This window comes from Eptesicus fuscus, chromosome 22, assembly GCF_027574615.1.
Source record: "Eptesicus fuscus isolate TK198812 chromosome 22, DD_ASM_mEF_20220401, whole genome shotgun sequence".
Lineage (NCBI taxonomy): Eukaryota > Metazoa > Chordata > Mammalia > Chiroptera > Vespertilionidae > Eptesicus > Eptesicus fuscus.
This window is the reverse complement of record NC_072494.1, coordinates 37,566,500-37,577,960: the sequence shown is the minus strand read 5'-3', so window position 1 is coordinate 37,577,960 and position 11,461 is coordinate 37,566,500. Positions and strand designations below refer to the sequence as shown.

The 11,461-nt window shown below is 46.2% G+C and overlaps 1 protein-coding gene across 1 annotated transcript in view; it reads right to left on the bottom strand.

Moving 5' to 3' along the window:
- Positions 1-7,070: 7,070 nt before the first annotated feature.
- Positions 7,071-11,461, bottom strand: part of SLAMF1 (signaling lymphocytic activation molecule family member 1) — a 37,764-nt gene continuing 33,373 nt past the window's right edge. Inside the window, exons 7-8 of the mRNA XM_054711891.1 lie at positions 8,973-9,065; positions 7,071-7,176 (exon numbers count right to left, since the gene is read on the bottom strand). Of these exons, the coding sequence (XP_054567866.1) occupies positions 7,126-7,176; positions 8,973-9,065 (144 nt within the window). The 3' untranslated portion in view covers positions 7,071-7,125. The remainder of the gene's footprint in view (positions 7,177-8,972; positions 9,066-11,461) is intronic.

Here is an 11,461-nt window from a genome sequence, read left to right as displayed (position 1 = left end):
AAACTCTAATGTATTGTCAGTGGGAGTATAAATTTTTCAGAACAGTTACATACTTTTACAGAGTTGAGTATTTGCATAATTTATGACTCCAGCAAATTCCAACCTGAAAACTACTCAGAGAATCCCTTATATGGGTAGCAAAAGAAGTATAAAAAGACAGATAAAATGTTGTCCATCATAGCATTGTTTGCAAAGTTCAATATCTATCAACAAGAAAATTGATAAATTAAAATGTAGCATATCTATATGATGTAATACTACGGAGTAGCCAGAAAAATTGAATTAAAGCTACAAGTATCAACCTGGAAAGATATAAAAAATACAATATTGAGCAACAAACACAAAAAAAAACAGAGAAGCAGAATGTCTCTATATATAACTTGAAAATAATTCTAGACATCCATAGGTACCTTTAAACATACCCCCCCCCCACACACACACACACAATAAATATATAGGCAATGGACTAAAAGGGCACACATGAAATAGATGAGAATGTCTCTATTCAAGGACATGGTAGTGGGAAGCAGAGAATAGGGATGTGTTGTGAAGGGGAAAAATAGAAGAATAAAATAAAAATGAAACATGGATCAAGGGGAATGCTGTTAATTGTATCAATCTATTTTTGTGGACCTGAAGTCCAACTTAAAAACAAAAATGAGCCCTAACCGCTTTGGCTCAGTGGATAGAGTGTCGGCCTGCAGACTGAAGGGTCTCAGGTTCGATTCCAGTCAAGGGCATGTACCTTGGTTGCAGGCACCTCCCCAGTTAGGGGGCGTGCAGGAGGCAGCTGATTGATGTTTCTCTCTCATAGATGTTTTTAACTCTCTATCCCTCTCTCTTCTTCTCTGTAAAAAATTAATAAAATATATTAAAACAAACAAACAAACAAACAAACAAAAATGATTGTGTATTTCTCATATCATGGAATAGAATTCTACCCTGGTCTTCATTGGTGTATTTAACATCTGAAGCAGAAGTCTGTCTTGAGTAGTAGATTTCAAAAAGCACAAACAATTTGACCTCTCTTCCTATGAGTCTACTTTTGTTTTACAGATTCCACAGATAAGTGAAATCATATGGTATTTATCTTTCTCAACTGGCTTTGCCAGAGGGGAGGGGTGGGGAGGAGGTGAAAAAGGTCAAGAGGGATATAGTCAATAATATTGTGATAACTTAGCACAGGGACAGATGATTGCTAGACTTCGTGCAGTGATTACATTGTAAGGCATCTATACTAATAAAAGGGTAATATGCTAATTAGACCGGGAGACCTTCCGGACAAAGCCATGGTGGTGGGGCCAAGGCGGAGGTGGTTAGGGGTGATCAGGCCAGCAGGGGAAGGCAGTTGGAGGTGAGCAGGCCAGCGGGGGGGGGGGGGAACAGTTGGTGGTGACCAGGCCGGCAGGGGGGCACAGTTGGGGGCGAGCAGGACGGGAGGGCAGTTGGGGGCGATCAGGCCAGCAGGGGGAGCAGTTAGGGGGTGATCAGGCATGCGGGGGGGAGAGGTGTGGGCAATCAGGCTGGCAGGGGGGGGGCAGTTGGGGGCAAGCAGGCCAGCAGGGGGAGCAGTTGGGGGCGAGCGGGCTGGCAGGGGGCATTTGGGGGCAAGCAAGCTGGCAGGCAGAGTGGTTAGGGGTGATCAGGCAGGCAGGCAGGCAGGTGAGCAGTTAGGAGCCAGAGGTCCAGGATTGCAATAGGAATGTCTGACTGCTGGTTTAGGCCTGATCCCAGGGATCGAGCCTAAACCAGCAGTCAGACATCCCCCAAGGGGTTCCAGATTGGAAAGAGTGCAGGCCGGGCTGAGGGACACCCCCTAGCCCCCATGCACGAATTTCGTGCACCAGGCCATTAGTATACTAATATTTGTTGAATCACTATATTGTACTTGAAACTAATGTAATATGGTATACCAACTGTTCTTAAGTCAATTTTGAAAAGGAATTGGCAAACCCTATTGTGTTCGGAGGAGAGCAGTCAGGACAGTGGAGGGGCATATAAGGGGAACATCATATGATAAATAACTGAAGGAAAGGAGACTTAGAAACCATACAATTTTAGGTAAAGGAGACCTTAGAAATCATCTTGTTCACTTTCCCACCATTTCAGTTAAACTAGTGAAGACATGAGAACTGGGAGGTCAAGTGACTTGTCCACAATCAAAGGTCAGATAGAAATGACAGTTATTTTCATACTAGAGGCCCAGTGCATGAATTCGTGCACAGGTGGGGTCCCTTGGCCTGGCTGGTGATCAGGGCTCATCGGGGCCACCTTGCCCAGTCCCGATTGTGGCTGATTGCGGCCAGCCGGCTGGGAGAAGGGACCACAGGAGGTTGGGCCACTGGAGGTTGGCTGTGGGAGCGCACTGACTACCAGGGGGCAGCTCCTGCATTGAGCGTCTGCCCCCTGGTGGTCAGTGTGCATCATAGCTACCAGCTGACAATCCCAGGACACGTGCCCAATAAGAGGACACCCTGCCCTTGTGAGCAGGAGTGAGTAGACAAGAATGTGTGCATCTTACAGACAGACTGGTCCCAAGAAAGAGAGCTCAGAAGGGACTGAGTTGGGCTTGTTCAGCTCATCTTCCCAAATTCACAAAACAGCTCATACACTCTTTCTTCCTCATGAGGTAGAGTGAGTGAGGGATGGGGTGTCGGGACCCGCTAGGAATGTTATTTAAGCCCCAGTAGATCATGTGGTTGTCTACCTATTATGTAACATTTTAATTGCTTGTATTCCTTGTATCTCCCACTGGATGGCACGCTGTAACACGTAGTAGGAACGTGGTAACTATTTGTTGAATGGGTGAAACATTGAGTCGAACTAGGCATCCTCTGTGAAATAAATTTATGGCAGTTAACTTTGATTAGAATCTGTCATCGACCCACACTGGATCTCCTTATGTCTAAGGGGAGGGCTCCACTCTCCCTCCAGCCTGTAAGTGTTGTGAACTAAGGAGCATCCAGGCAGGCTCAGTAAGTCTGTGACTAAGTTCCCATCTCTTAGATGCTAGAGAAGTGGTGCTGTGGATGCATGTTGGGGGTGGACTGTAGCATTGCCACATCTCCCTCTTGTGGTTGCTGTATGGAATTCTTCACAAAATCCTTTCTGTGAAGAATGGGCGGTAACTTTCCACTTGGAACTTTTTCACAATGGAACATGCGGAACTGCTGTGGGAGAGAATTTCAGGGGAGGCTTGCAGGATGCTTAACCAGGGAGTTAGAGAAAGTGGGGGGCCTCTAAGTTGGTGGTTCTGTATAGATCTCAACCAAGATTTCATTTGGGTTTGAGGTAGGGTTTGGGCATCAATATTTTTAAAAAGTTATCTGGCAACTCTAATATTTAGATAACCTTGGGAATATTGGCAGGTGGCTCAGATGGTTGGAACATCGTCTCTCTCATACCTATGTCTCTTTCACTCTCCCTTTCCCCTTCCTCTCTCTAAACATATCCTCGGGTGTGGATTTAAAAAATGTTATTTTTGGCCCAGCGGGCATGGCTCAGTGGTTGAGCATTGACCTATGAAACAAGAAGTCACGGTTTGATTCCTGGTCAGAGCACCTGCTGGGTTGTGGGATTGATCCCCAGTGTGGAGCATGCAGAAAGCAGCTGATCAATGATTCTCTCTCATCATTGATGTTTCTATCTCTCTCTCCCATCGTTCCTCTCTGAAATCAATAAAAATATGTATTTTTTAAAAAGGTGATTTTTGAGAGCTCTACTTCTTGGTATATAGAAATATAGTTAGTCTACACAAAGATCACTAGGTAGTCAGTATGGTTTTAGATTCGTGAGTCTCAGTCAGTGGGGAGATTTTCCTCACCAGAAAGCATTTCGCAATGGCTGGAGACATTTTTGATTGTCGTGATCAGGGACAGGGGATGTGCTACTGGCATCTGCTAAACATCATGCACTGCACGGGGCAGCCATGAAAACAATGATCTGGACCAAAATGTCCACACGGCTACAGTTTTTCCCCCACACATTTTATTGATGTTTTACAGAGAGGAAGGGAGAGGCATAGAGAGTTAGAAACATCGATGAGAGAGAAACATCCATCAGCTGCCTCCTGCACACTCCCCACTGGGGATGTGCCCACAACCAAGGTACAGGCCCTTGACCGGAATCGAACCTGGGAACCTTCAGTCTGCAGACCGATGCTCTATCCACTGAGCCAAACCGGTTAGGGCCACATTGCTACAGTTTAGAAATTCCACAGGGGGGAATTTGGAGAAGTTTGGTCAAGGCAATTACACTGGCAGTGACAAAAATGAAACAATCCTTTCAACACAGTTCTCTTCTCCCTGTGGAAGGGGGCTCCTGACTTTGGTGGAGAGGGCACCTCCCCTAGGAAAGGAACCATCTCACGGCTCCTCCATTCAAAGCAGCCACCTTCGGTGCTACACAGCTACAGCTATAGAGACACAGGCCACGAAGCAGGTGTTGCCATCCTACTGTGCCATGAATCCTGTCGGTATCACAAGACACGGGTCCAAGTTCCTTGACGAACTGTCTGTGTTTAATTCGTTTCCTGGAGGTAGGAACAGAAACTGCAGGAAGAGAAGCCACTTACTGTAACGGGCGGTTTCTCAGTCAGCGTATGCACCCTTTACCAATCACATCCGGGTGGTTTGACTAGAGAAAGTGTCCGAAAGAGGCTTGAGAGCATGCCCGGTTGTACTGCCGAACAGCAGTCCCTTAAGACGGAAAATGAGTCTTTTCCTCCTGAGTTCTCCAGAATTCAGATGTGCTCATTCAGAAAACAACATTAGAGAAGAAACATGGGGAAATCAGACTCTAAAGTATCAGTTTTACTTTTATTTTTTTAAGCCCAAGGCAAAGGAATGCTCCAGCTCGCTCACGGAGGGACTCCCTGCTTTCCCGGTCATGGGGAGGATGGCACAAAAGACTCCAAGACACGGCCACCCTCCCCAGTGAGGTCTTGATCCGAGACAGGAAACTCTGAGGGATTAGCCCCTTCTTTTCCCCTTTGCGTGTGGGATTCAGCCACAGGAAAAACCAAGTGCTGAAAACTGAGCTGCTGGGGCGATCTGAGTTGTAAAGGAGAGAGTGCTCAGACCGCCCAAGGTTAGACAAAGGTGATGTAGTGGACATTTTTTTTTGCCCGCCCAACATTGAATTCCACTGCTTATGTTTGGGAATTTGCTGACTCATAAGAGGCAGATCCCACCTACCACTGTGCCAGGAGAAAATGGCAGGTATTCAATTCCCAGCCTCCCTGGAGAGAACATGGGTGAGTGGCCTATGAAGGGCCACTCAGTCTCAGACTCTGGGTTAGGAAATAGAGATGCAGAGATGAATAAGGACCCTGGAGCAGCCACTTTGGTGCAGACAGTGCCAACAGCAGAATGAGTTTCCAATCCAGCGGAGGTAGGAGGTAGGGAGGGGGTGGTGGAGCCCAGATCGAGTGCCGGAGGACAATGGCAGAGCAACTGGTGCTCAGCGTTGCCATCGCTGAGCTGGGTTTGTGATTTGGGCTGTGGTCCTGGCCACAGCCTATGTCTTCCTGTTTCCTGCTCATTTTCAAAGCATGGTTTTACAGAAGCCCCTAGCAATATCTTTTCACTAGAATCCTTTTCTACATTAAAAAAAAAAAAAAATAAAAAAAATATATATATATAAAATCCAGTCCTAGCCGGTTTGGCTTAGTGGGTAGAGCGTCGGCCTGTGGACTGAAGGGTCCCAGGTTTGATTCCGGTCAAGGGCACATGCCCGGAAGGCAGCCAATCAGTGATTCTCTCTCATCATTGATGTTTCTATCTCTCTCTCCCTCTCCATTCCTCTCTGACATTAATAAAAATATATTAAAACAAAATCCAGTCCCGTTTCTGTTGATTACAGCTAAGAACACTATTACCAAAATCGTTACTGGGGAATGAGCTACACCAAGCAACAGAACTAAAGTATGAATGGACTGAACAGAGGAGGTCCCCGGAGATAGGACCTCAGAGTTCTGAGCTGGGAAGGTGTGATCCTCGCTCCATGGTTGGAAGACAGCTGGTGCTTTCTTAGTGTCATACAAGGACCTACCAGAAAGAGGAAGAGCTTCCATTGAGGAAGGTCTGTCTGAAAGCAAGAGAATAGGAAGAAAATAGGACTTTATGAAAAGAAGCTCTCTCTGTCTGCAGCCTGCAATTTATTTAGCATTCAATTCCTTGAAACTGTGGGGCTAAAATATGTTAATTTTCTTCTCCTTCAGGATAGATTCAGCGCCAGGGGTTAGGAAGTTCCTGCTGGAGACCCTGGCCATGGGAGGCCGCGGATGTAAAACGAGTTCAGAATGAGGTTGACGAGTCTTAGCTGAAGTTCCAGGTTTGTTGCTCAACGGAGCAGAGAGAGAACTAGAATTTAAAAATAATTTGGGGAAGTGAAAAATCACCCTAAAATAAGTTCTGATGATCGCAGATTTCTTTGTAACAGCATCACCAAATACTTGCCACTTTTCTTTAAATCTGAGCACCATCTGTACATTCTTAAGACTATACTTTTAAGAATCTTAGGTGATTTTCATTCCATTATTCAAAGCTCGGAGACCTCAAAGCCATGTTTTCAGTTTATTGACTCTTCAGCTCCTTTTGTCACAGTGTTTTACATATAATAAGGAACTCATCCTTCATTGCCCATCCAGAGAGAGAGCCTGAGGCACTGGGCCTCGACCAGGCCTGCGTGGTGACCCGCAGCAGCTACCAGAACCAAGCACAGGCAGCCAGAGTGGAAAGGGTTCCAGGCTCTGCTGGTGGCCAGTGCCTGAGCTCGGAGCTCTACGTGCTGGCTTTCTGCCTGTGGCTTTCCTTATCCACTCCCGGCGAAGAGCAAGACACCGAAGGTCTAGACTCGTGGGTTTGCATTGTCCATTCCGTCTGCTGCACCACAGAGACGGAAAACTGTCCTGGGCCCGTGCCCCGCAGAGCAGACTAAGTGCGTGGGAAACTTCCCTTTCTTGTTCCTGTCACTGGTGGGTGTGGAAGCGACATCCCCAGGGAGTTGACCCGAGGAGTGCCGGTCTGTAGAGTATCGTGAGAACTTGAGACCTGGGGCCAAGTTCAGTGTTTCTTTTGGCTCCTCCATGCTCCTTCCGCCAGTCCCTACCCGGGGTCTGTGGTGTCAGCTCTCTGGAAGTGTGACACTGGCATAGACAGTGATGGAGCTTGGTTCCTGGGGGCAAAACAGAGGGCGTCTGTGAGTGGGGGGACGGGTTCTAGCTTCATAGGAAAGAATAGGTAGGGACAGCGCTGCTTAGGATAAGGGAGGGGCCTCAGAAATCTTATAGTACAGATACTTGCTCAGGGCCTGTCTGTCAAAGTCAGGCACCACTGGCTGAGGTGCCACTCAGCCCCAGCTGCCTGCAAGGTGGACTATGGCTCCTTCCAAGCGGATGCCTGCCTTCAGGAGACAGGAGACGGGGAAACCTGTGATCTGAGGACCAGAACCCGGTGCTCTCCCCTCCTTGTTCTCTTCCCTTCTCCTGACATACACTGAGTGGCCAGATTATTATGATCTCTGAATATATAATAATCTGGCCACTCAGTGTATATCCTATATAATAAAAGGCTAATATGCAAGTTATCCCCTTGACCAGGAGTTTGACCAGCAGGCAGGCCAGCCAACCACCCATGTCCCCTCCCTCTGGCTAGGCTGGCCGGACCCCACCCATGCACGAATTCATGCACTGGGCCTCTAATACACACACACACACACACACACACACACACACACACACACACACTGAGTGGCCAGATTATTATGCGTTCAGAGATTATAATAATCTGGCCACTCAGTGTATAAGGAAAACCATTTGTTTTGCTCTCATGGGGCACAGTTTGGAGAAGCTAAGAGAATTCCAAATTTCTGAGCTTTACAAAGGGTTAGTGGTTCAGGCAGGAGAGACAGAGAGAGAGGAGGTGAGGATTTGGGGCAAAGACCTTTTACAGAGAGGAGATTCAAGCATCTGAGAAAGAAAGAGAGAGAAGTGGGAAAAATCAGGAGGTTTTTCTATGAAATACACTGTTTTTCTTTCCCCAGAAAACTTCATTATAAATTTACACGATTTTGTAAAGATTTTGAAGTCAGAGCATGTGTACAGTGAGAGCTTCGAGGAAGAGGGGTAAATGTAGGCCTTCCTGTGGCCTTCTAACCCTCAACCGTCTCCTAAAGTGCTTTATTGAAGAGAGCACAGCCAGAGCCAAGATTCCAGCCCAGAATTTATTTCTGTCCATTTAGTAAAAGGAGAGATTGCTGTCAAGTGGAATGAATCCAAGGCTGATTCTGCGATGGGGTAGAACGGGTGAGGCTCATTCTGGGCTGCCCGTCACATTCTCTTCTAGGCTTCATACCTACGCAGCGCTCAACCCCTAAACATTCTGATTAAATAGGGCGGGACGGAGCCTAGACACAGGCATTTTACAAATTATTCTGTTACGCAGCTGGACTTGAGAACTCCTGGACTCAAACTGCAATCCCCAAACTTTTTTAAAAAAATATATATTTCTTTATTGATTTCAGAGAGGAAGGAAAAGGTAGAGAGAGATAGGAACATCAATGATGAGAGAGAATCATTGATCGGCTGTCTCCTGCATGCCCCCCACTAGGGATCAAGCCCGCAACCCAGGCATGTGCCCTTGGCCAGAATCAAACCTGGAACCCTTCAGTCCACAGGCAGATGCTCTATCCACTGAGCCAAACTGGCAAGGGCGCAATCCCCAAACTTAAAGGTGCATCTGGATCCCCGGGGAATGTTGTTTTTGGTGTGTAGCTGCCTGGTTGCTTGCCATAGGCATTCTGATCAAACTGAATCCTGGGTGGAAAACTCCAGGAATCTTCATTTTTAACAAAGCTACCAGCGGATTCTGAGAAACACTAGTGAGCAGAGGAAGCTGTGACCCACGTGAACAGCCGTGAGAGGTTCCCACCCTTTCCTCTCCTCCGCTTCCCTCTCTACAGAGATGCCTCACCTGAACAGGCTCTGGGGCAGGCTCTGTGGCAGCCACGTAAATGGTGGTGCAGGGGTCCTGAGCGGACAGGGGATCAGGTTTCTTCTGAACAGACTAGTGAGAAGCAAATAAAGTAGGAAGTTAGTTGAATATTTCTCATCCATGGAGTTACCATTGAGTTATTCCCCACTGAGAAGCACAGAATCAAAAAGCTTTGAGTTAGAAAACTCCTGAGAATAATTTGGTCCAGCCTCCTTCCCAGGTGGAAATTCTCTCCCAAATTCCCAGGAACTCAATTCTTGGGGCTTTGCTTGGACTCCTCAGTGACACCTTAGCGCTCACAACCTCATGCGTCAGCATAACTTGTCGTTTGTGCTGCCCAGATGTGTGAAAGGCCTTCCTTACAGTGAACCAAAATCGGTGTGGCCCTTCCTGGGACACCTGAAGAGAAGGCCATCTCATGGTATCTGAGCCTGGCTCATATCATCCACTGCATGCAGACTTCATGCCATCCCCACACTCCCAACATGGCTTTTCCTTACTTCTGTTTCCCGTATGAACTATGGAACTTCGTAATAACCACCTACATGTGTGTTAAAGTTTACAAAGTTCTTCACATGTCTTTTCATTAGTCTCACAAGCACTCTGCAGGCTAAATACTGTTGTCACGGACATTTTACAGAGGAACAATGCAAGAAGCACTGAAGCCAGGAGTCCCACCGAGCACTTGTAAAATGTCTGCTATTTCCACCAGACCCTTCTCCTCTGGTCGCCCACCTTCTACTGACCTCTCCTTGACCTAAATTCCTCGGTTATTTATTTATTAAAAAATATATTTTATTGTTGTTTTTTTTTTTACAGAGAGGAAGGGAGAGGGATAGAGAGTTAGAAACATCGATGAGAGAGAAACATCAATCAGCTGCCTCCTGCACACTCCCTACTGGGGATGTGCCTGCAACCCAGGTACATGCCCTTGACCGGAATCGAACCTGGGACCTTTCAGTCTGCAGGCTGATGCTCCAGCCACCAAGCCAAACCGGTCAGGGCAATTCCTCGGTTATTTAAAATCTAATCCACACACGATGGCACTTAACTGTATGCTGAATTTAACACACTCCTATGTAAATATTGTTTCTCCAAATAGACCATCAATTCCTTGAGAAATCAGCTAGATTTCTTTGCATTCCCCACAAAATAGTGCTGGTGTCACTTTGAATGAATTACAATCTATAATACCAGGATGAAGTCAGTGTGGGGGTACATTGTGACCACAACCCTGTAAGATGGAGATGACGTATTTTATGCCAGGGAATCCATCCTTTCAACAAGGATGTAGGGTAGTCTGGTGTAGAGCAATGCTACTCTCCACTTTTCCTGATATAGAGCAAGACTCAAAACTGAAGCACATGGTTTCTAATGGGAGAGAACTTAGACTCTTGTCACCTTAAGGGAGCGGTAAGGAATTGGAAGAGGTTACTTGAAGGAGAAAAGCTTCCAGGTGGAACATGATCTTTCTCTTCATGTATTTTGATGAGTTGCCATGTAGAAGAGAAATTGGGTTTGTAATGTGGAGTCCTTCAGGTTTAAACCCAGGTTGGAATTTTAGGGAAATCTTTTGTGCAATGTAATACAGGTTTTTCTAAAATAAAAGGTGCTCAAATGTGGGATGAATTGCATTGGGAGGCAGTGAGTCCCTCACTACTGAGAATGCTTGGTGGCTCAGGGCTTCTCATACTTCAATGTATCTATGATTTACTTGGGGATTTTCTTTCTTTTCTTTCTTTTTTAAAATTGATTTCAGAGAGGAAGGGAGAGCGAGAGAGAGAGATAGAAACATCGATGATGAGAGAGAATCATTGAATGGCTGCCTCCTGCACACCCTCTATTGGGGATCGAGCCCACAACCTAGGCATGTGCCTTTGACTAGAATAGAACCTGGGACCCTGCAGTCTGCAGGCAGACACTCTATCCACTGAGCAAAACTGGCTACGGCTACTTAGGGATTTTTCTTAGGAGGCTGGTTCTATTTCAGAAGGTCTGGGGTGGGTCCTGGGATTCTGCATTTCTAATAAGGTCCCAGGTGATGCTGCTAATGCTTGGTCTGAGACTATATTTTAGTAAAAAGAAGATAGCCAACACTTTGAAAGTAATGTTGTAGAAAGTAATTCAAGCAGTAATTGCCTGGTTCCAACAGATGACTTTCAAGATCCCATACAATTTGTAGATACTACATTTTGGAGAAGTTTTGAATTTAAGGAAGAATTACTTGCAATAATGAGATGCACAAGAAGAATGTAAAACTATTTTAGAGACCTTTGTCAACAGAAGCAGCCCCTGCCGTTCTGACTGCCTGGGAGGGCGTTTCTGTGACCTGACTTTGGGGGGGAGGGGGAAGGCCAATGAGTTGCTTTTCACATCTCATTAAAAAGTTTAGAGAGAAGAAAAAAGTATAGTGGAAACACACATAGCTTTATCACTTCAACACAATATGGTTAGCAGGTTGTTAGATT